At 39.5% G+C, this 26,001-nt stretch overlaps 1 protein-coding gene across 1 annotated transcript in view; it reads right to left on the bottom strand.

Moving 5' to 3' along the window:
• ANO6 (anoctamin 6) overlaps positions 1-26,001 on the bottom strand; it is a 68,369-nt gene that overhangs the window by 23,415 nt on the left and 18,953 nt on the right. The window contains exons 2-5 of the mRNA XM_008632872.2: positions 18,683-18,759; positions 9,929-10,057; positions 1,760-1,825; positions 1-115 (exon numbers count right to left, since the gene is read on the bottom strand). The exon at positions 1-115 is cut by the window's left edge and continues 116 nt beyond it. Of these exons, the coding sequence (XP_008631094.2) occupies positions 1-115; positions 1,760-1,825; positions 9,929-10,057; positions 18,683-18,759 (387 nt within the window). The remainder of the gene's footprint in view (positions 116-1,759; positions 1,826-9,928; positions 10,058-18,682; positions 18,760-26,001) is intronic.

Genomic DNA, 26,001 nt, shown 5'->3' with positions numbered 1-26,001 from the left:
GGGTTTTCAGGTCATTGTGCTGCAGAGGCAATTTGATGTGCATAACCTCGGCGTACGTGCACAGCACTTCCCAAGGTGCATGCACTTTCACAAAAATAAGTTTCTCATCCAAAACCTGAGATGAAAGAATATTGAAAATAAGTATGTAAGCAGAGAAATTTTCATCATAACAATTCTTGAAATATCTAGAATTTTCTTTCTCTTTACAGCTCATAGATGACCTACTCAAGGTCGCATTCATTGTCCATCCCAGCAAACATTTCACTGGCTTCTGTAAAAGTGCTGACATGAGGAAACACTCAGGCAGATGAAGGCATTTAAAGGCATATAAAAAAAAGACAGTTAAATGTTCCCTTAATGCTTAATGTTTACATCTCTGCAAAGCATTTTACAAAGCAATTTAAGTGCAACACTTTCCCCATACGGGGTCACTAGGACTCTTAGTACTTGTAGCATGGTAGGGGCAGGCATAGCTCTACAGCTGCCAGTGACTCCCCAGCAGCTCAGTTACAACCCCAGGATGATGGGAGCAGGCTAGACACCCATGGGTGCTCCTGGGCAACAAGAATTCCAAGCTTCCTAGAGAAAATGGAGAGAGGGAAAGGGAAATTAGATGAAACTGCTGAAAAAGACAGCATGGGGAATATTTGCTCCCAGTGGAATGCACCACTATGCAGTGGGAACCCTGACAGCCACTCCTGCCATCTGTCTACGCATGGCCTGTAGACCTACTGCTGTCCTGCATTAGTGACTGTCAGCCACATGAAATTTCCTTATGCAGCTCATTGGCTCAGGAACACTGGTCAGGTATCTGATCGAACTGGGGGAAACACCCGGTTTCAAATGTTTTTCAGTCATAATCACAGCAGAACCATTGAAAACTGCAATATGTAAGTATAGCACCAGGTCTGCAGCAGCCTTCCAGCTGGCAAGCGTTTATTTTCTTATGAATGTGAATAACCAGACTGCATTCTTGGACATGCAGCAGGAGCCCTCACTGCAGAAATCAAATAAATACTGTGATGCCATAGATTCTGAGTCTAATTTGGGAGGAAGGGGCAAAGTGACCAGTTCTGGAGCTCACTACAGAGTACCAAACAACAACTAATTTAGACTGGAAGTGATTGTCCTGGAGAGGGAAACACAGATGGAGCACTGCAGCCCTGCAGGGTAGGAACAAAGAACGGATTCGGAGGGGCTCTAACCCTTCCTGCCAGAGACAGAAGCTCTGGCAGCCAATGTGCACTACCACAGTGCTCTTGAACTGCCTGCAGGCGACATCACAGCCCAAAATATACAAAGCATGATAGTTAGAACCACTTGCACAGTGCCAGGCCTTGCGAGAAGCAGGGTCACATGCAAGAGCCCTGCACTGCTCTTCTGGCAGGGGCGTTCTGCCCCAGACACACACTGGCTTCCCACCTGCACTACACAGCCAGAGTAGGGGAAGCACCTCTCTGCAAGGTACAGACAGTAATTTTTATCTTCCAAGCTCTGAGCAAACATGAGCTATGTAATCTTCCAGCTTAACAGTGTAATCTTCCAGCTTCCCATCTTTTATTTTGCAGGGGAAGAAACAGACATAAAGTTTAAAAAGATTTTGCATCAGATCACAAAGACACCACTAACAGAAGAAAGGTGGGTCTCTTTTTCTTGAGGGGAGAGAAGTCTTACAGTGAATTCATCTATCCAGTTCCCTTAGTCCCACAGGGGCAGCTCTGCTCTCAGAACAGCTGTTCACACAGAGAATAGCACTCACCGACCTCGTCGCTTCTAGTTGCAAGCCATTGTTTATCAGGTTTGATTCATATACTTGTCTCTTCCTCTGTTAAAAGGTATTGAACACTGTAAAACATCTGTTCCAAATTTCACAGATATGTATGCATAGAAAAATGGACTTGCTTCCCAAAGCCATCATTATGTTGCTATCTCTATAGCCCACTTGATAGCTACTGTGGTGATACGTACAGTCCTACCTACTAATTAATCCTGATCAGTTTTTTTATCTGACATGCAATATTGCTCTCAAATGCAATTGTGGAGAACTTACCCTCTTAGTTCCTGGTACTTTACAGAGGTAAAAGTGAGAGTCAGGCTTTGAAAATTTTGAAATCTATCCCTGAAACTGTGATCTCTTTCACTTTTAGTCACTAAGTGAACTACATTAATCTTCCTTTAGAAAGTCTTCATCTCAAGTGCTTTCCATCCAGCAACCTGTAACTTTATGCTTCTTTCACAGTAATCACATGAGTTCACGCAGTGGTTCAAACTGTACAATCCCTCTATATTTTAGTCCATGGATTACATCCCCAAAGGAAGAAGCTGAGAGCTGTAGCACTTGTAGAGTCAGTGGTGCTGTTCCAGGAGCATTCAATGTCCCCAGGAGGACACAACAAGTTTTCCTCAGTAAAGATCAGATTTGTGGATCATTTTAATTACATTTCATAGTTGCCAGCACTTGGCAGGTAGTGAGTTACAAAAAACTTGAAATGTCTTTCCAGTCTTGAATCACCTTCTCCATATAGACAAGCTCCTCCCAAGAAACACAGAAATATCCTCTTTACCCTCAAATACAAAACATATAACTCCATAAGGAATTTATAAGAAATTTTGAAACTTCATGTGAAGCAATCAAATTTAAAAGCTATTTGCACCAACTGGATAGTTCCTCAGTGATCTATTTGTTTATGTGAGTCAAGGGTAGCCAGCTCTCCCTGGCCTACAGACTGCATGTCAAAATATCAGCACAGGTAATGGGGGGCACCTGTAGGCAGCTGGGGCTGGGGGCTCTTCTGTGAGGAGTTTGCTGGAAGAAGATGTCTTTAATGCACTGGGGACTGAGAGCTTTATTCCTGTACCAGGTTAGGCTAGGCCTGCAGCGAGGTTCTTGCAGTGACTTGGGCATACTACTTTCATACTTCTGGATTACCTTCATGCCACTGGCCAATTTCTTGCTGATTATATGTGCTTAAAGGATTTGGCATCTCCCTGTGCAGGAACTTAAAGAAAAATGACCCAGTGTTTTTTGTCATGTGGTTCTCTATAGCCATTCTAGCTGCCTTAAGGTCTGTGCACAGGATCCAAACCTGTTGCAACTGTGAAGGACCATAGTCAATGAATGACCCTCTAGATAAAGTCTTAGGAACTTTGATAGGTATGTAGAAAGTGGTCTTCAGGGCTAGAATCAAGGCCCACCCAATCTAGGGGCAAAAGGTTCTTCAGCAAAAGAGTGAAAATCTTCAGAAGTTCCACAGGAACAGGTCAGTTGTATACTGAAATAAGTTTCATCCATTTCTTCAACATTTAAAGATAGTTGTAAGTCCCCAAAAAAGAAAAAGCTGTTTTCTAAAACTCTAGAAAGTCTTGAAATTATTCATTATAAAACTGAATAACAATATGAACAGCCTACCCCATTTATAGTTTGTTAGTTCTCAGCTGCAGCAGCTGCATGTGACAATGATCTCAGTGGACTAATTTAATATTTTGTTAAAAAGTATTTTTCTTATCTGTTTTGGGTTTTCTGCCTTTTTATTCTGGTGAATATCACCTTCTACTCAAGCTAGGCACAAGAAGAGCCAAATATTTCAAACTGTTTTTTTCTCTCATCAGTACTTATCACCTTTCTCCTTATTCCTTGCTTTTCTCAGCATAAAACCACAAACCCAAACTTTGATAGCACTCTTCATGGAGGGATCTCTCCACATCTCAGTAATTCACTTGGCTGTTGGAGACAGTAAAATGCTCTTTATAATTTTTCATTGTGTATAAATGTGTGTGTAATATAGACATTTATAACGTATACATCTAATTATCTTCATTATACTGAAAGCTCTAACTTAAAATCACAAATGTGAATGAGTGTTTTCCTTGCAGTAATATATTTCCTTGCATTTTCAATATTTCATAGGTAATAGTGCTCTCCAGTCTCCTTTAAAGCTAAAGGTTTTCAGTCACATTGGCTTCTAAGTAAACTATGTAATGATTTCCTCTGCAATTTTTGTTTTATCAAAACTCAACCCTTTTACCAGTTCATTAATATATGTAGAACACAACACACAGGAGTTTGTCACTCTAGTAGTAACTCTTCTGCCATTTCATCCCACCTCTTTGCTTCTTCCGCATTCATGTGGTTCTTTCTGAAGTGAATAATATTCAATCATGAAAATATTTCAATCTGAGTTCTGCTTTTTTTCAGAAAATAAAACAGGCAGGGGGCTAAATACCTGTTCTTTCTAAATAAAAATCTTTTTGCATCACAAAAATAGATGCAGAGCAATTCTCATTTGTAGAAGTCTAACACTATTTTTAAAAAATCTTGTAATCAGATTCCTTCAACAATTTATTATGGCAAGGGGTTCCCAAAATGAATTTTGCCTTTAAAATCTTAGAGGAATGTTGACAATATGAAGGTATCTAATAATGCATGAATTCAAGTAGCAGGAAACAAAGCCTCTGGGAGGCTTTGCTAATTAGGGGCTTTGCTATTTTATAGAAATGATTGAATTATGCGTATAATGATCTATGGAGGAGCCAGACTTTTACCCAGGGGAGTCTGTAGTGGTTTTGCATTGACTGGGGAATACAGTATATAGATATAATGGTTTATTAGGCTGGAAGGTGGAGACCATCCAAAGTTTATTTTAGTATCTGGCATTTTGCTCAGCTGCCTGCAAGGCTAAGTTGCAATAATAAAGTAATCATGGTAATGCTGCTGATCTAAACCTGACATAGGTTTTGATGATTGAATGGCTATTCAATAGACTAAGACACCACAGGATGCATAATCATATACAGTCTTAAGAAAATGAAAGCAGAATGTAAGTAAATGCCAAGTATTACAGGCATGTGGAAGAGTCAGCTTTTGAGAGCTGCTTTTTCACCACGATGCTTTCAATTTCTGGTGATTTTCTTGCCAAGTGGAGGAGATTAACAAGATTGTGGGTCTGGAAATTGGTAGCAGACCAGTAGCATTTTTTCCCCTGTGTTTTGTAAATGGTAGGGAAGACGTGCTTTGATTACAGTGACAGAAGAATGTCAACTCATACCTGTGCTAAGTTTCTTTTGTGCAAAGGGAAAAGTTCCCTACAACAATATCCATGTGGCTTCAGGGGAAAAATCCTAACAAGGAAAGAGAGCTTGAATAGCCTCCTCTGCCTTACCTGACAGTCAACAGACAAATCACAGTCAATAAGAGAAAGAGCATGGCATCCAAAGCCTCCCCTATGGAAATCAGCTGAAGGGAGTGAAGAGGATCATTGTATCAATATTAGCTGCCTCACGGTTTCTTTGATGGTATTTGGAAGCTTTCCTCAAAGTCCCAGCTGTCAGCGTCAGAAAATTAATTGATTGAGCAGCTCTGCTCTGTAAGCTTCTTTCCCTTATGTTTGAAGATGATCATAAAAATGTGAAGCAGAACATACTATAGAGAATAACCCCCAAAAATGCAAACCCAAAGAACTCCAAATACATATTTTCTTGTACACCCTTTGATTTCAAGCCAGCTTCATGGTTTTCTGAAACCTGATCTGTGACCACACAGAACTGGCAATACTGCAGTCTAGCCCTACCCTCAACCATGGCTTCTAGTCACCCTGTTTGGAAAGACCCATTTCTGGTCCTACAAATGTTTGTAGTAACTGCAGAGTAACTCTCTCCTTCTATCTGTCTTCATATTCTTCTGTCATACTTCCTTCCAAAGAAGTAAAATTAAGATTTGTGATTGCCTCAGGAATAGAGGTTTTATTTCAGAGAATTTGTTCTTCAAAACCAAACCATCCAGCTGACATGAAGGCAGGTGTGGGTGCCCTCCTCCCAGTGCCAAAGGTTCCTTCCGTAGTTGTTATCAGACTTCCTGAGTATGTTGGCTGAGTACACCACAGGCATGCAGAACCTGTCATTCTCTACTGCCTCAAATCACTGCAAAAAATGGCACAGAGGTACCCTTTTACCTGTAAACCCAAGTGCTGTTCTCTCACTGCAGCTATGATACATGCTAAGCAGTGAGATAAGTACAATTTGTGTTTGAAAAGTCACCCAAGCTTATTTTTGGTTGTGGTTTTTTTTTTTTTTTTTTTTTTTTTTTTTTTTTTTGTTTTTTTTTTTTTGTTTTTCACATATCCTTATTTTGATGCACTTCCTATTACCAATATTGCAATTAACAAGAGAGATTTTCTGCCTTTTAAGCTTTCTCATTAGTTGTTGGGGCAGGAGAGCATAATACAACAAATCCTTCTCCTATTTCTAGCAATTTTTTTTTTTTTTTTTTTTTTTCTTTTTGTGGTTTTATTGTTGTTGGTTATCCAATTTAGACAAGCATAGAGGCAGGAACTGTCCATTGTTTGCTTATGAGAACAAAACTCTCTAGCCCTATTGAAGTTCTCAGTAACACTGTACTTAACCCCAATGAGATGTGTGTAATATTCTCCATGAGTGATAGTTTTCATTCAATTTGGAAAAAAAAAAAAAGAATCTCTGTTTCTGAGAAGTACATATTCCTTCATGGCTGGAAATGAAGGTTTTGCCCGCATTCCAATTTAAATTACTGACAATCTTTCTGTTAATATCTGTTGGGGGGAAAATAGATGGACTAAAATGACACTCTGCATTGATTTAATTTGAATTTACCTTTCTGGCCCTGATCCTTTGACTTTCAACAAGGACCCCAACAGATAAAACTGGCATTTTGGAGCATTCCTGAAAAGATTGGTGATATTCAAATTCTATTCTGATGGTAAGCTATCCTGACAAATAGGGTACATAAACTGTAGATTTTAGAGACATCCTTTGAGCAAGAATTTCAATTGCTTGCAAGGTACAGTTTCAGAAATCTCCTGGCAGTCTCATTTTTGCTAGTGCTTGCAAAATTAATTGTATACCAACTTTAAAAGTTTGGAGTTTGAATTGAGTTGCATATATGAAACTTATCTCCTAACTTTTGAATCTATAAATTACATTAGAAACTTCCATGAGGTTGTCATTTCATTCGTTTGACTTTGTCTCCCCTAAACCAGATTTCAGAAGCAGATGAAAATATGAGAAGTACTGTGGATCTCCAAGAGCTTCATAATCCCATATTTTTATTCCTTCTATCAAATCACATTCATGTTTTTATTCATTTCCTGCTGTTCCCTGAGATATTTTCCCAAGAATATTCCTTATTACTATAAAGTAGTGCTGGACCATTCAGTTACATTTATCCAATTCTTTGGAAAAAGAACAGAAAACCATTCAATTCCAATATAATGATAGTCCCAGGATCTGAGTCTTCTCTAGCTGCAGAAGAACAGGTGGATCTGTGCCCTGTTTCTCTGAATCCAGCAAACTGGATACCAAGGTTGTGGTCTGATTTGCAAATCCTTCTGTCTAAATTCAGTAAGCATTTGGGGACTCCTCCACATTCAGTATTATACAAAACCACCTGCAGCACACAAAACATTTCACTTCAGGAATCTACAGATGTCCACTAACAATTTGAATTCTGAAGTGACTTCCACGTCATGCACTTGGGTGGGGTGCTGCGTGTGTCAGACAGAATTTGTCCCAGTGACAAATCTCTAGATTTCACAGACCTGTAACGTTGCACACAACCAGTGGAACACTTGCTCCTGAACCCAGTGACATGAGGACATCACCCTATGAGAACAGACTTCACTGAATCTCCTATTCTTTAGTAAGCTGGAGTTTCCAAATTCTGTGCACAATAACGCTCTGGATAATAGTTCTGTAAAACTGTCAGGGAAGTCAAAGAAAGAGTAGCATGGGCAAGGAACCTATTCATGCTTAAAGCACCCTGAATTAAACAAGATACTACTTATAAAATTGGGCATTTTCAATTCATCATTGATCAGACAGTGATGTATGCAGTATTTAAAACTGATTGTAAGTGACAATACTCCTTCTTTTGGTTGCATTTCACCACAAGGGTAGAAGTAATTTGCCTCAGAAAAAATTACAACCAAATAAACAACAGCATCAGTAAAGACAAGTTATCAAGTAGGTTTTATGCCAACACTGATGAAATCTGAGTGTATCTTGGGCTGCACCAACCCCACACTGTTTTTGGAACTGTGGTAGGCCAAAATGTTAATTTCCTTCCTGGAATTCTAAGAATGTAAAGCTGCACCATAAATGTCATCTTAATTTCAATCTCAGATATAAGGTACATGTGTACAGTCCCCCTGTTGCTTCAGCTTCTACTTATCCATGGAAATACTGGTTTTGGCTTCCTTCTGACTAATCCATATCACCCCAGTCTCATGTGTCACTCTCCTGGCCACACTTCTGTCCATACAGGCTTTGTTGGCCACTTTGCTGTCAGGCTGTACAGCTGGCTCTTGTTCAGCTTGCTCTCCATGTAGACCTCCAGGGCCTCTTCCACAGAACTGTTCCCCAGCTGCTTAGTCTTCCCCTTATCTGGTCATCTGTCTAATATGTCCTTGTCCTCGCATTTGTTGTGTGTAGGTAGATTGCTTCCTCTTCCTCAGCACACCACAGAGTCAATGTGGCTGCAGATCTTTGTGGGACTAAGACCTTTGAAAGGAAAGTTTTTTCGCAAGCACCTACCCACAATCTCCTGGTCTAACTATTCATGGTTTCATTCTGGCTAATGTCTTAACATTAATGCTGCACTCAAAATACTACCCCATTGCTCACATTTAATTTCCATCACTACTTAGAAAAGATGCTCATTATATTTTTAATATATTTGGGAAATGGCCAAGTATTAAAAACATAAATGTAAAATGCTAATTGATAAAAACAATTCTTTCCAAAGGGGCAGCTTTTTAATCTAATTACTTCTTTCAATTAGTTTTTATTGCTGATCCTGTGATCATGTGTAATACAACATCCACCCACGGCAGGACTCCCTCAAACCCTGCTAACAACATTCCTTATGGCTGTCCTGTTAATGCCAACAACAACACTGTGTAATGAGTATCAACCAACTTAGCTACAGGCTCTTTTACTCCTACTCTTCTATTTCCTAACTGCAAATTAATATTTGTATATGAGTTTCTCTCAGTGATATCTTTGTCCCTGCCTGTCTCTACCAGAGGCTGCTGCTAGAACATGGATTGTTGCTAAATCAGAGAAGGATGTGGGTGGGTGGGGGAGTGCAGATGCCAAGGGAACGACAACCTCCTGGACGCTTATTTCTCAGACAGTTCAGTGGCATGGCTGAGCTTGTTTTCATGACCATGCGTGCCATCATGAAGGTAGTCCTCCAATGGAACTGATGAAATGATTAAAAGATAATAGTTTAAAAAAGTCTATTATTGTGCTTCATTGCTTAGGAGCTACAGAGCTATGGATGCTAAGGAGCATCAAGAAGTCACTGGCTTGAGTCAAAAACTTTTTGCAAGGTCTCTAACAAGGGTGAAAGTGTTGAAGTGTCAAGGGAAAGGATTGTACAGGGAGAAATTCTGGTGGCAGATGTACAATTATTTCCCATAAACAACTTAGTAATCAGAAGTCAGAAGAATGTCAGCAGCTGTGTTCATAACTGTGATCTGGAGCAACTGGTCAGCTGTCTTCTTTGGGTTCCTCTGAATACTTTGATTTTATTACCAAAGTCCATTAGGGGCCTAACTGAATCACTGTAGGTAGAGAAAATTGCCCCGCTGTGAAGATCTTGGTGTCTAATTTTAACCTGACACTGGCATTTTCCTGCTCTCATCTTCTGAAGGGCGGCCTCCCAGGAAGATGCTCTGAGGTCACCAGGCACACTGACAGACATGATGTGCAGTGCTCTGCCCATTTAGACAGCAATCTTCTGGCTCGAGCCCTGTTCCCTGCTCAGTTTGATGGGCTTCAGTCTCCCAGCTCCCCAGAGTACTCTGAGGATGGGGCAAAGCAATTGCTGTTCTGCGAGAGGGCACTTTCCTTTCTATCCTCATCTCTAACACCCAATATATGAAAAATAACTTACCTTTTGCTTTTTACGATTACTCCTCTTATGAGTCATTTTTTTACTTTCATCTTCATACACCAAAACAAAGTCAATTCTTCGCTGCCCATCTTTGAAGAACAAGGAGTCAGGCTTGTCATCAAAATCCACCTGAAAGGCAGGTGGCATAGGTTAATATGAAGATCTTTACTCGCTAGTTCCTTACTTACTTCCTGTTACACAGTGTTTCAGTGAACATAGAAATTCGACATATATCAGTCTTGTGTAAGAGGAAGCCCAAAATGACAAAGTTGCACAGAATAGAATGAAGAAAAAAAAATTATCCAGAGGAATTTGTCAGGTCTCTGCATGACATCAAATCAACAGAACTTTGACCTAATTTTTTTCTTTAAAAATGGTACATTAGCTTTTCATAATGAAAGAAGCATTGGGATGCAGCACCAGTACCAAATATTGCAACTGTCTGGTAATTTGTACGCCATCATGGACATATCATTAGATAGTTTTTCTACAAGATTGTAGTTGCCTGATGGGAGTCTCAGAATTAGTACATTCCCATCTGTTCCCTTACCTGCAGAATTTTAAGCATCTCTGCAATCTCTGCAATTACTAAACAAAACAAAACAAAACAAAAAGCAGCAGTTTCATGCATGCTTATACCTCAACCCACCACTGCCAAGAGAACAAAGAACATGGTCAGACCAGAGACGGGATCTCCAAACAGACACATATTATGCAGATTTATTTCTCATTTTATCTGCAACATCTCAGCAAGCAAAAAACACACTGTTGTGTTCCACACATCCATCATGTTATAATAGATGCCAAAATCAAAAGTTTTAATATATCCATAAGCCATTATCTAGTCCCTGGAGGAAAGTAGGATAGATTGTCATATCCATTAATAACATCTTAATGTGTTATTTCATGCGTGAAATGATACAGACAGATTGGTGACAGGGAAACTTGAATGCTTGAATAATGATTTTGCAATTTCTTAGAGTACTCGGAGGGCAATATCAAACATTAACAACCCCCTCCTTTCAGGTAATATACAGCTGTAATGTTATCAGAATCATGCTAGGTGATGAGCACCAACCTCGCAGGTACTTGGCCAAATGAGTCCACGCTGTTAATGGAGGCAGTGCTACTGAAGTTGACAGATACCAAACCCCTGAAGTGGCACTCAGAATGGCATTAGGGACAATAAGATCTCCAAAGCTGGCAAGGCTCCCACACAGAACTGCAGAGGAGCCTTGGCCTCCAGCTGACTGGGCATGGAGGGTAGCCAAAACAGGATCAGGTCAAGGAAAATGAGACAGACTAATCTCTTGCATTTGATGTGGATGGATGTAGAAAAGATTCCCAGATGTCCCATCCCTGGAATTTCCCTGTCAGTTCAGACCAAATTTTGTAAGACATGTCAGATCAGGTTTTGGAGTTCTGGGATGTCTGGTCCACAGAAAGGCCATGGAAATGTGGTTATGGTGTAAGAAACCCCTGAAGTGCAGACTGAAATGGTTATTCTTCAACTGTGAAGAACTGAGAAGAATGTCAGCCTTCAGTCGGGAGCACCCAAGTCCCAGGGAGCATACAGTGTTTTAGGAACCACGTGTCAGTTTTTCCAAAACAAACTTTCTCATGGTTTTTTTCCAAAACCTCTCCCTGTAGATTATTTTGTTACTGTGTATTGGCTGAACCAAAACAGGCAACCAAGATGTCTCCCCATAATTATGACAAAATTTCCATATTTTGAATAAACTCAAGGGAGTTTAAACTCACCTTTTTTTTACGTTGCATATGCAAAGGCTAGGACCTGCTGCAAAGAGGTCCTGTTGACTTAGTTGCTTCAAAAGGTGGAGCAGATTCTTGAATAGAACAGTTTTCTTTGAATGCCACCTGCGTGCCGGGGTTTGTGACCAACCTGACAGCAAGCAGCTGCTGACACGCACACATACACAAATATATATATATACTGACATATGGCCAGTAGACACACATTCTGTATGTTAGTTTCACAGCCTGGGCTACAATTTAGAGGCTACCTAGGCAGCCACCAAATCAACATACAATTGCATACTGTGAATAAAGTTTTAGGAAAAAAAATGCATTCAGTTTCCAGATGACATCACCAGACCACAATGACACTGAGTATCTCTATCAGCCAAAGCAAGTCACAGGTGTGAACTTCTAAATTCATGAGAGATGAAGTTGGCATAGCCCCATCAAGAAATCAGAATTGGCCCTGACAAGCTTTCCTCCTGCTGAGGACTAGTCATGGGTGTAAAACACAGCCCTGCTGCTATCATTTCCAGTCTCATTTAAAACATAACCACGATGATTTAATGTTGACAAGATTCCCTATTGGGAGGAAAACACCAACAACAGCCAACAGCCCCTGTTGGGAGACAGCTTGAGAGGTGCTGGAGCAGCAGCAGAAGGGAGGTGTGGAGCACGGAGCCCAGAAGGCACAGAGCCTGGCCTGGGAGCTGCTGCTCTCTTCTGGGAGCCAGCGGGCTCTGTCATGTCACAAGCTACAATGGCTTCGTGTTGCAATGCTGGAAACACAGAGACCAAGTCTTGTGGTAATGAATACCAGGGGGAAGGGTTGCCACTACGTAAACCACAAGTTTTTTTAATTGGGCTTTTTCCTCTTTGGAATCTTAGAAACATCATTATAACTTCTGCTTAAAAACACACTGTTTAGTTGTGAAAGTGAAGGACTTGAAAGCATAAAAGTAGTAATAGCTTTAACTCTTCTTCCCTACAGCTTTTAGCACTTTTTCTGATATGACCTGTTCTCAGGATAGAGAAGACAGACATGGGAAAGAGCAAACATCAAATCAAGTTTTAATACAAGATGATTTGATCATAAGTCATGCTTGCATAATTTCACTGAATAATTTTCCTTTAAATGTAGTACTTTTAAGCTTAAAAAAGCTATGATAACTGGATTACCAATAATAATTTATTATATTAAAAACTATATATATTACAATAGTTATAAAATATTTATAAAATAAAATCTGCCTGTTAACCAGCATTCTGATGAATTTACTTACATATGTGTTGTCATTCACAGGTGTGTATAACTGTTACTGTATACATACACCTTTCTCTCTCTCTCTCACACACACACTATGCACATATAAATTGAATATAGCTGAAAGATTAATAAATATTGGACTGCATGAATCCAGATACACAGAAGTTCATACCTATGCAGCTAACTTCTTACATGTAATCTCCACTGCTTTTAATCACAAGGGCGCTGTTCAGGTGACCTTTCCATTGACACTTTATATATCAATAAGATAATAAAGAATTAACTCATTAAGCCTGAATCCTTAAGAGATCAAGACCTACACAAATAGATTGTTACGTAGCATTAAATATTGCTCAATTAAAATTAAGAAGTAAAATGCAAAAGAGAAGGTAATAGCCAAGTTTCCAACAGCCACATTAACTAACGTGGTGTATTTTGTAATCCCTACTGGATAGCTGGTAATGAAAAATCATATATTACTCAACATAACTACCCAGGGAAAAACACGACTGGAAACCAAAAAGATGTGGTATACTTTGAAGTTAGCAATTCCTTTGAGACAAGGTTTGTTTTGGTTTTTTTTTAATATGTAATATTATTTGACAGTTTTACAAATGTTACTATCATACCAATGCACACAGGCTTGCGTGCATAGACACATAAATTAACGGGGCTGAAATTTCAATACATAATTTTTTAAAGTATCAGTAGCAAATGATAACCCCAAATAATGAACAGGCCCATTGATACCTCTTTGTTTTGGAAGAAATGAACACAGGTCTATTTACTGCACTATCTAATTTTTTTAGCCTTGGCATAATCACATTTTTAAGTACTGATGAGGCAATCAGTTGCGCACTCTAATGTTTTAATAATACCCTAATGAACAGCAGGTTAATATTGATTAACACCATTAATAAATAAAAATTATAATATATATAGCTGTGAAATACTAGTTATACTTAGCACATAATCTGCAGCCTTTCATAACTCTCCAAGTGCTGCACAACCAACTGCTTGCCTACCGGTGGGAAACAGGGAACTATTAGTTGCTTTATTAACAGAAGGAATTTCAGGGAGAGAAGGACCTGGCCATGAATAAAGTTTTTTGCAATGCTGAGGTTACACTTACATGGGCTAGCCTAGAGGCAGCATGGCTACATCCATGTGGTGTACCTCTGTGTTTCAGTTCAGAACAGGTCAGATCAGGTGAGCACCAGAGGCTCTTCACTCCAGGGAACGAGACTGGAGGAGCCTGCGGTAACAAAAAGCCCAGAAATGTCTGTAATGCAGACACCACCTCCTCAGCACCAAATGCCTTTTTCATAGAAAAACTGCTCAGGCCTTCACTGCCAGCAGATGTACACACGGGCTGTGGAATCCTGCAGGAGCTGGGAAGTGCTGCACTTATGTAGTCACACTGAAGGTGCTGGTCATAAGCAGTCCTCTGCCATGCACTCCCCTTCCTTTACACACAGTATCTTCCTATTCCCTGAGCGTGTCCCCCTGTGGCCACCTCGGCAGAGGAATAAGGAGCTTCCTGCACTCTGGTAATCCAGCACAAGCCATCACCAGCCAACTGCACTGGCTCTCCCAGGCCCTGGGACACAGCAGCACTTCGAAAAGAGTCAAGAGGGACACAGAGATAAGCTTGCCCCAGCACACAAGGCTGAGGGAACTGGTTTGGCTTCAAATGCCCACATCATGGAGGGCCCCCTCAACCCCTTGATTCAGAGCTCCTCAATAGGGAGACTTCTGTGTGCCCCTCCACACATATAACCAGGCTTGCTGGTGTCCAAAGGGAGCTGCTGTGTCTCACTCTTGAGAGCTGCTCCTGTAGTCATGGCTACATGTGATGTCTGCAGTAGATTAAAGGAGAACACGCAGGCAGAAAGCTCCTTCAACAACAGCAATGTTCCAGGGAGGAAAAATGGTTGCATTGCCAAGAAACCTGCCTCACTTTTCCAGGCTTCACTAGGCATGATATAGTTAAGCATTCAGTGCTGATAATGGTGGGAAGGGCAGCACTGAGACAAGCACGAAGAAAAATATGTGTGCAGGAATTGCAGCTATTTATTGTTTACTATACTCTGAACAAGCACAGTATTGTAAACTGGATTTTTAAAATAACAAGAGATTCTGCAGGAATGGTTTATTTAACTGGAAAGATAAAAGTGCTTTATTTTGCCTGCAAGAGCCTTTGGTGTGACTGTCAATAGCACCAAATGTAATCATTACTGGAGGGATAAACTTCTTGTCTGCAACCTCACATAATTTTCAGATCTGCTTCAAAATATCTTCCTGCAGCATGCCAGGGAATAAATCAGTACTGGGAAAGAAGAGAGCAGAGCAGAGCTTGTGTAACATTGCCTCTGCTGATAGGTACCTGCAAAAAATCCTCCCACTGGGGCACAGAGACAGGCACATGGGGGATTTGCAGGTTGCACTTCAGATGTGGGTTTTACAAAGGGGAAAATTTCAGAGTGCCTAATTAGGAGCACAGTTATTTCTCTCTACCTGCCTCAGGAAACTTTAAAACAAGGAAATAAAAAGAAAACAAACTGTATTACCGGGGTATCAGGAAACATAATTATTTATAAAGGACTTTGAGATCATCTGAAGAAAATGTTACAGAAATAACAAGTTCTTCTTACTCTCACAGCCATTTAAAAAGACTTTTTATTGCTTTAGGTTCTGAGCAACCAGTAGAGACAACTTTCTGACATTAAGACCAACACAAGCATTTATTTCTGGATGATATTTATATATATAATATATAAGATAGTACTGGAAGATGTAAGTTTATTTGCATATTGCATAATAATGTTGGTCTGTCTCCAGAGGGCCATAAAACTGTTGTGCCTTTAACATTTTCCTGTATTACTCATATTTGTTAATAACAACAGAGGACTGTTTCAGTTCTCTTTTTACCAATAATGCGAATATTAGCAAGTACTTAATCAGAAAAAGGGATTTTTTTCACTTTTCTCAACATACAAAGGAATTTTAGCTACGTAACAAACTGAAATAAACGGAGACTAAAGACAAGTAGAAAAAATACGGGGTGTCATTACAGTCATGCGTTTCTGTCAGCAGAAAGCAGCTGGTAACTGGCCAGGCATTGGGATGCCTTGTCCCCTGAGCTAAGTTTGGACCAGACACCCACTTGACTTCCTGTCTGAGCGTCAGGTCGCTGCTGGCTGCAGGAGGAATTCCAGTCACTCCTGATTAGAGAGAGACCAAACGGCCTCACTTTTAAAGAAAATGAAGAAAGTGCTCACTGAAAACCTGCTTTTCAGCAACTCCCGTCTTTCTTGGGATGTAAGAGCTAGGAAATTCACTCTTTTAACTTCCCAGAAGCCTTCTTGCTGAAGAAATTTTATGTGAGGGGCAGCAGTAATAGAAAGTTTGAAGAAGTTAACCTCCTCTCTGCAGATATTCGCTCTCAAAAAAACCTTATTGTTACATGCAAATTCAAATTATCTACCAATAAAGCAGATAAGCTGCAAAATGAAACATGAGCTGGAAAAAGCTTGAATTAATGCTGTCTGTGCAGTTTTGTCTTCCTTGTACAAGTTGTGTATGATACATGATTAAATTGTAGCATCACATGCCATATTTCTATGCTCCTTGTAGTTATGGAATACTCCTTATTATCTTCTTTATTTAATGTCTTTTTTTGTTTCCTTGGTGGGTTTTTTTTGTTTGTTTGTTTTTTTTTTCTTGTCACACCTCATCTAAATAGCTCAAAAGCTTAAAATAGGGATTTCCTTCTGACTATGCCTTTGGTATTCTCCTCATAGAATCTCGATGTTCTGCAAATCTTGTGAAATTTAATTTTAAAAGATCCCCCAGGAGAGAAAGTAATGGTATAACTCTGATTTTAATGGTGATCACATAAGGCATCTAAACATCTATGCCAAAACCTGTTCACTGTCTCCTAATTTGGAGTTACAGCTTTATACATCAGGACAGCGACATCTTTTCAGAGAGCTCAGCAATTGTCTCTATTCAAAGAGCAATAGAAGGTCCATATGTCACTCTCCTGAGCTAATGCAAACAGTGCCATGGATGTTCTCCTTTGGCACTCAGGGGAAAAAAAAAGCTTGCTGTCACTTTACAAGTCTTGCACAGAAATCCTATAGCACGGGTTGTCCAATTATCTAGGGCCAAACTCAGTTTTTCTAGTGGTAAGAGCCTTTCATTCCTTTGCAGCAATTTCCTGCCACATTTAAAGCTTGCTGAACTACCACAAACAATACCCTCACAGATTTTGTGCTTTTTGGAGATAATTGTCCTATTCATGTGCCAAATGAGGCAGGGATCTTGTGGCGAACTCAGCATATGATCCTGCAGTTATAGAAAGCACCATAAGAAGAACAGGACTGCTTCTATTAGCCAATAATTTACTTAGTTTTGACTGCTCAGAACAACTTGCAAAATCAAATCAAATTTCCAGAACACTTCCAACTGCAATGCATAATCTAAGTTTAGACAAAAAGACGCAGTACTTCCTTCTATTCAACCATTCCAGGTTAGGCTTCCTCTTCAGTTTCTGTTTCTAGATACAGTTAGCCCTAATTCATTTAGCAGGCAGGTTCAGTAGATCTCAATTTATCTTTCTGGCTCCTCCAACCCGCTGAAATATCTAGTGATCAACAAGGAGGACTTGACACAGAAGGAGTAGGGCAAAGATTCTGCCAAAACTGAGAAGAAACTACAATTGCTGGTAAACATGAGTAACCAAAAATAAAAATTTATTCTGACCATCTATTTTCAGAAGAAATAAAAATAAATTCTACCAAGACTACTCAGAGGAAACTGCTCTAACTACAAGGCATATGACATTCCAGCTATTTTGATGCTATTTCACTTCACAGAAATACATAAAAATATTCAATGAACCACAAGGAGACTCCAAGAAGGGTTTCTATAACACCCAAGTCTTGGCACTCAGTTGGGAGATGGAAGCTCTTGGTTGCACCTCATGCTTCAAAAGTGTTTAAACAGCTTCAAATGAACACCCTTCTGCAAAACACAGGGGCAGGGGAGGTGAGGGTGTCTCCCTCCCAGAAGAAAACTCATTTCCGGTTACTTTGGGTATTGGTTTCCTATGAGATCTGAGACAGGCGTTCTTGAGCTAGAGCCAGCAGCCCATTAGCTGCAGAAAATCTTAGGTGAGATGGGAACCTTGAACTTTGGACAAAGGGAACAGACACCTCTAGGTCTTTTTCCTTCTTGTCAGTTCAGTCTCTGGAGTAAGGAATTTCTTGGTGTCTCCAAGCTTTCTGTAAAAATGAATCCTGAACTCACACGTCAGTGTACTAATACTTGGGTGTATATGAATTTACAGGTATGTGTATTTATGTGTAGGGTGTGTTCAGAACTAATTATTCTTGTACACACACAGAGAAGTCCTATACATTTGTGAACAAAATTACATAGAGAGGGGAGGTCTATGTGTTTGTATCAGTTCATAGTGAGTTTGTATTGGTCACTTGTAACTGAGTCGAGTGCCTGTGACAACCTGCGCTTTCAGATCTGAGTCAATGACTTCAGGTACTTTTAGGGAAATGGGGATAACAGCAACTCAGATTTAATCACACAGATGAACTGCATGTGCTGCAAATGCAAAGGAATGCTAGTCTTCTGGAGCAGCTACTGGGCTGTTGCATATCTACAAGAGAAAATTTTACAGGTAGTCACAGTTAAAGTAAACAGGTACCCACCCATTCAGGAGTATGAAGGCTTTGCTGCTCCGGCACAGTTCCGTAAGTAGGAATAATCACCTGGTTCAGTTCCAAGACTAAAATGAAACATAAAAATTAAAACAATTTAGCATTTTTTGTGGTATGGGTTTTTTATGGGGTTATTGTTTTTATTTTTTTTAATTAATTCTTTGTGGAGAAGCCAATTTTTTGCATGTATTTAGTGTCTCAGAAATGGAACAATTGTGTCTCGCACTTCAGCTACAATCAGCAGGTGGCAAGAGAGTGAAACAGCAGGATGACAAGGTAATGCTAGGAGAGCATTCTGATGGTGATGCATCCCTACAGTGATGCAAACAGCATCCCTTTATTAGTATTTTTCTAGTTATTTAGTGTTTCAGAAACTCTATGGACATTGAGGCAGAAGTTCATTTTTCAATGAATAAAGGTACCAGAACTGGCTCCAGCCACACAAATAATCCTGGCTCATGCTGGCTGTACTTGTCAGGCAAGAACAAACAACAGTAGCAAATTCTTCACAAGGCTTGGAATGGGTGTCATACAGGCAGGGATACTGTAACATTCTCTCAATAACACATAACCTAAAAACACAACTACTACTTCAGTGTGTATTGATGCCTCAGCTACTCCTCACCCATTTCAACACCTGTTAAAAATGCACAACCTGTGAACTGAGTTGGTTTCCTGAAAATACAACATAAACTAAAAATGACCTTGTCAAATATGGTACTGCATGAAGCCATTATCAAGCACACTGGGAATACTGGCTACCAAATCAAGCACCAGACAACACATAAGTTCATCCTAATAAAGCTACTGGAAATAAGTTACAGAAGCTCTACAATTGCTGCAAGGTATTTGGTTTTGTTTCTCCACAACTATTTTTGTGTCTTAAGAAGCAGTCAGATAACATCCTGAGGCTGAAGATAACATCAAGTAGCCGAAGGGAGCAGGCTGCTTCCTGTCTATGCATGGCAGGCAGATGGATCCCATCTGTTATTTTTAGATCCTTAAAGCTGAGACGTATCTTAGTTAAGTCTGTCCTGCACTGAGGAAGGGTCATGGATAACACAGGTACCTAAATGCCAGTGTTGCATGAAAAGGATAGCCTCAGCCTACCAAAAAATACTATAATACTAAAAGAAGATCTCCAAACTCTAAAACAATCTAATCTATAGCACTTTTAGAATAGCTAAACACCCATTAGATACAAAGCCAGGATGAACACAACTGATATGCCTGGGTTTTTTTTTTTTGGTTTAGTTTAGCTTTTATTTGTTTGGGTTTGGGGTTTTTTTTGGCTTAAAAACTTCATTACTAAATGACCAAATTTTCAAGACATTTTAAGAAGCTTTTTTTTTTCACTGATGATGCTCATTTATCCCAGCTGAAGATACATCAAAACAGTTAGAAAAAGAGCACAACAAGATTACAAATCAATAGAACTCTCTCATGGCCTCTAAGCAGAAAACTCTAGTTTAAATACTCTTTCATATAGTTTGGTCGGGATTAGTTCCAGGTGGTGTTGTCAGTTTCCATATCTCTGCTCTGGTGATAGTATATGCTCCAGGGAGAAGAAGCAAGTCCATTAATCTTTTCTGAAATATTAGAGTCATAACCCAAAGGTTTGAAATAAAAAAAAGCTGAATAATCAAGATCTGTGAGCTCTCAAAACCATTAAGATCTTCAGAAACATTTCCCAGCATTTGAAAAAAAGAGACAAAATGTGGACTAGTGCAGCATTCAAATGTCACATGGTGAGACAGTAACAGGAGGACTCAGAAAACACAAGCACCTCTCAGCAGCTACTGAAAAATTGCTGAACATGTGCATCATTATGGTTTAATGGATTCAGCTTAGACTAGGATGAGAAGAGGAAATAGATATTCTCAACGGTAGTGAAATGGACATCTCACTACATTTCCTTCATTCTTTATTCTCTGTCTGGACACAAAGATACCCAGATATGAAGTATTTCTGAAAACCCAGAAGAAGGAATGTTTCTGCCCACATGTAACAGGTAGAGGGTATTAGAAATATGAGCATCTTGCTTTGAAATACAAACATTTACTCTGAAACTCTGTGTGCCATTACACAAAACATGCAGGTGTGGACACAGACATGAAGACTTTCAGCCCCTGAACTGCAGAATCAGGAGTTGAAGTGGCCTTTTTGCTAAGTAACCACATCCCCATCATCAGTCCTGTCTAGAAAACCCTTCAGATAGAATTGAAGGTGGAAACATGGCATTCACAGGAAGAACTCCAGTTCTCCCAAATCCTGATGGATGTGGGGCTGGTCAGAAATGCCCTTGTGAAATTTGTATGTGAGTACAATTTGCTTCTGCATCAGCATCTCTGGCCAGAAAACCTTCCTCCTGATAGAGTGAATATCATGGAAACTTTATAATTGTATCAATATTTAGCATCTTAACACATTTGTACTAGAAATAATGCTCAGTAGAGTCCCTGGGTCATTGTCCCTATGGAAAAACTTATGTAAAAGTGACCTGCCACTCTCACCTCTTACGAGACAATAGCCCAGAACTTGTCTCAATTAATTACAGATTAATGTTCATGTGAGTCCAAAAATACAAGCCTTGACACTACCTGAATGTGTACTTCGATAAGATTTGTTCTAACAGTGGTTTTCAAGGGCAGCTGTGCCAGTTTGTGTAGTTTTCATCTGGAAGAGACCATTCTAGTCTCTCAGAAATACAAAAACAGTACCTGCAAAAACTCAGCTTTGCCAGAAAAATTATACCCCCAAAATCACTTAATTTATTTCTCCTACCTCCCTCCAGCATTATGGTAAAGTCAGTTTTAGGTATGGAGGGCAACAAAAAATTGCAGCACAGAAGTTTGGTGCTAGACACTACGAAAAACTTCCTAACAGCAAGAACAGTAGAAGAGAGTTCCTGGGAAGGCAGATGAGGTCATGTGATGTCTTCAACATCGAAGATTATTTAGTACAGACAAATTAAGTACCCTGGAACAATTTAGGCCATGTTGAATCTGGCATCAGCTTTATGAGGCTGGCCTAGCTGAGCTTTTGATGTCCTTCCCCAGACCCAGTTTCCTCTAAGTCTGATCACAGTGTTCTCATAGTTATGCCTAAAGGCTACTGTGCTGAGATTTTACATTAACATAATAGTTCTGCTTACTTATATCTTCTTCAGAAATGTTATCACTCCTGTTAATATTTGAATCACAGTACATCAAGGCTAGATGTTTGTGTTCTCTCACCCAGCCAAGTAAAGCAAAGAAGGTGCAAAGGAACAAAGAAATCTACTTTGTGCCAGCATACTCTGATTTTAATTGACAGATACATCAAGTTCTGTCTTCAAGCAAGCCAGGCAACATATGCTTTTTTCAGAACATTTAACCTAATTTCTTTCTGTAGTCATAGTTCTGAGTGTCTTCTCAATTACACCAGTTGGTCTTTGATCTAGTCCTCTCAAAAGATGCTGTTGTAAAAATTTTAAGTACTGAAAATGTGCAAACTACTTTACAAGAACATCTTGGTGGTATTTGAGCTGCCAATATACCAGTGGTATTTCCAGCTGCCTGGAGATTGCTCGCCAATGCAGGACACTGAACTGAGCTGTCAGCACCTGACACCTTACCTCAAATATGCCTACACAGAAGTTCTAAGAAGTCTATGTTAATCCCACACTACTTCTTTATAACCTATGTACATCCCATTCTCTTGGCCAGGCCATGGGAGATGAATCCTGCTGTTTATTCTACCAGTGATTTGTTTTATGAATTTTGTCTATGGCTTTTCTTTCTCACAGGTAAGCCAGAATTTCTGACAGGATTGAATAAAGACCCAAAAAATTCCTTGATAGCCAACGCAAAATGTACAGTCTTTTCAATAGTTAATTGATACTGACAGTGAATGGTTTTGTAAGTTCAGTGACTTCTCATTGAATAATTCAAATTTAAAGGCTTTAATGAACATAACTACTGTCAATCTCTACCTATTGCTATAGGTGAGAGGCTATGGCCTACTCATAGACATGTAAGCTGCTCTTCCTTTGTAAGAAATCTAAAGAAGAATTTATAAAGAATTAAACCTTTCCTTGGGGTCTGAATAGTGAAATAATGGAAGCTGTCCAAAACACACGCAGTGGGGATGAAACAGGTTATTTTGAATCTGTAAATTAAAGAGGACTGAGAACAAAAAAAAAATTAATATCCAGGAGTGAAAAAAGATGCTGTCCAAAAAAAACACTGATGACAAGGAAACCACAAAAATGTTGGATAAGCTGATGTTTGAAAGGACCACTGGGCTTGGCTCTGTAACAAGGACATTGTCAAACATGCCTGAAGATGCCAATCTTTTTTTGACAAAGAAATTTTATCTATTTGCTGTTATTGAGTTCCTCTCAAATGAAAATAGTCAGAGATGAAAAAGAGCCACAGCACTCTTTGGCCTTGTAAATCACCTGCATTAACCCAAATTAATAGGCACCAACTTATCCAGAGAAGTCAAGAAGATTTTACAAGACTAAACTCATAGTACCTGGTATTTAACAAGCCTGTGAGACATTGCTAAGGACAAGATCTCAGCCCTGGCACTGAACATGGTATCTCATGAGCAACCAAGAATGCAAAGCCAGGAAGTGACATCTGGAATGCCCAGGCCTCGCTGCTTTGCTATGGAGATCACATCACCTCTCACTTTCCTCAAAGTGTTTTGTGAGAGTGCTGACTGTCTTTCACAGAACTTTTAAACAGTCTAAGCCCCAAATCCTCTTCTTAAAGGGAGAAAAATAAGTTAAGAGAACACTGTGCTCTCCTAAGTACAAAATTGATGTGCTCAAGAACATCTGCTCAGCCCCTCAGTGGGACTTGCCTGCATCATGGAGTTCCTCCTCCCCAAAGAGGGAAGTTTACAGGATGGTTACAGAAAATGAGATGTTGCAAAGCCAGACCGCAGAGCTGGGGCACAGCAACTGGTCTGCAGTACCTGGCTGCATGCACAGTGTTGCCCACAGCAGTACAGGAGGAAAGCAGGGCAGGAATGGGCAGCAGGCACTTACTGAAGGAGAACACTGAGGAGATGATGTTTCAAACCCCCATTCAAGCTTCACTCACAGCCCTGCCCTCACATTGCCATGCCTGAGGCAACAACATGCACTGCACATTGTGTGAACATTATGTACACAACAAGACACACTCAGGTTGTTTAGGCCTCAGATTGCAAAGAAAATTAGTATAACAAAATACCTCACTGACTGGAAAATATCAGGAAATATTTACATGCAATTTTTATCTGAATTGACACATTTCTTGATACGTTTGACAGCACTGTCACCACATTAAAAAAGGGAAAAGTGATTAGTAAAGTCTGTGTGTTCTAATGAAAATCAAAAGAGACTCAAAGAACTGGATGGAGTGAGATTGTTCCCATCTGCGGGGATAAACAAGATCCAAAGACTGTGGTCTTTGTCCACGTGATAATTTTTCCTGACTAGTTGTGCTCTGGGCTATGGTCTTTTCTCCATGTACATATGAGAGAAGACATGATAAATACAAATTATCAATGGTTTCACCTCATTCCACCAAAATACTATTGGTTTCATTTAGTAGCATTCATTCTGTTAAGTTCTGTGATTAGAATGTGTTTAAATCAGTTTTATTTCATACCTGTAGACCTCATTTGAAGAATACATGCTACTAAACCCGACATTCTTCACTTTCAGAAAAATTATGTATTAGAAGTGAAATTGAATTATTTTTATATCAAACTATGCTTTATAACTTATTATTTATAGTTAATGAGAGATCTACACAGCTGCCTTCCATGTGAAAGTCTTGTTCTCTTCTTAGGGTCACCTGCAGTCTTACAGCATGTGAGAAAAATGGTGACAATTAGTAATATTAAAATGTAGTAATGCCAAAATGGCTTTCCAGCTGTCAATAAATTACATACCTTGTGTGCTCACACAGTGTAGATCTGCAGATATCATCAACCCCAAAACCTAATCTATGCCACATAATAAGAAAAACATTGATTTTCATTTCAGAGGCCCAAGGAAACCTAATAATGAAGCTGTAGATGCTGCTGGAGCACAAAGGAAATGAAATGGCTGTCTTGGAAGATGATTCTTTCTTGTTTGAAAGACTATTTCCATTAAGTTATCTTCTTTTACAGCTGTGCAAACAAAGGATGGGAACATGTGGAGTGACTTTCAAAAATAAATGCACTTTCACGGCCAACCCTAAACAAGAAAACATTCAGTTGGGAATATAATAGAGGGCATTGCAAGTCTGAGTCAGGGTAGTTCACCAAAAATAATAAAGCAAATAGCAGGCAGTTATAAAAACAAGAAATTTGACTTTGTGGAAATGATTCTGCTGATAGCAATACCTAAATATTTAAGAGACACTGAATTGGAATGTTTGGGAGGCTCAGTAATTGTCAAAGGGTTCTTATGTGCTCAGAACTCAAAGTGGGCCAATTGCCCAAAACCTGTGGCAAAAAATCCTAAAATATTTCAGTGACACCTGGATTAGCCCCAACCTCAGTTTCAAAAACAAAACACTGGGCTAATGATGTTTTAGTCACAATTCTGTGATTTCAAAGTAATCTGCTGAAAAGCCAAAGTTGGCTCCTGTTTCTCACTGTTGTAGTCCATGCCAGAGCCAACCTGGCTTCATCTAGTATCCACATCCAACTCCAGCTGACTGTAAATCACTGCAGAAATTCAGTTGCTAATTAGAACATTTGAAATGCTTTTTCTCAAGCTAAACAGTTTACCCACCTTCAGCTGAAATGGCTGTCAGAAAGAAAATTTTGGCTCTCATCTGTCAATAGGCAATTTAAAGACAAACAACCTTTGGTTTTAGAATGTCTACCTGCTATAATTTTAAACAATATTTGGTATGCTTTTCGCTTGTAAACTGATTGTGTGCATGGTAAACACATGGCTTGCTTTGTCAAAGTATAAAGCAATGGAATAAAGTGATTAAGTCAGCAGGCTTCAGACTGATAATCTTTTCAGGCATTAATTTCAGGTTGGAGTATGGGCTTGAATAATTTTCTCTTCTCCACACATGTCTTTTTATAATCTAGTAAGTAACTTAAATATATTAAAATGATGCAACAAACAAGCCTTCTTAAATTTTTCAATTAAGGGCTGCTTTGGCTTAATTATTTATGGATTCAGGTAGAAAACTACTGTAGTGCTGACTGTCAAATGAGCCTACTTCATGATTGATTCTGTCCGACTCCTACAAACTGAGGCATACATACATGCATATATATTTAATTTCTTTCATTTTTAACAATAATGAAAACATTGTCATTCC

Source organism: Corvus brachyrhynchos, unplaced genomic scaffold (assembly GCF_000691975.1).
Source record: "Corvus brachyrhynchos isolate BGI_N302 unplaced genomic scaffold, ASM69197v1 scaffold32, whole genome shotgun sequence".
In the NCBI taxonomy this organism is placed as follows: Eukaryota; Metazoa; Chordata; class Aves; order Passeriformes; family Corvidae; genus Corvus; species Corvus brachyrhynchos.
The sequence above is the reverse complement of the archived record's forward strand: the minus strand, read 5'-3'. Positions and strand labels throughout refer to the sequence as shown.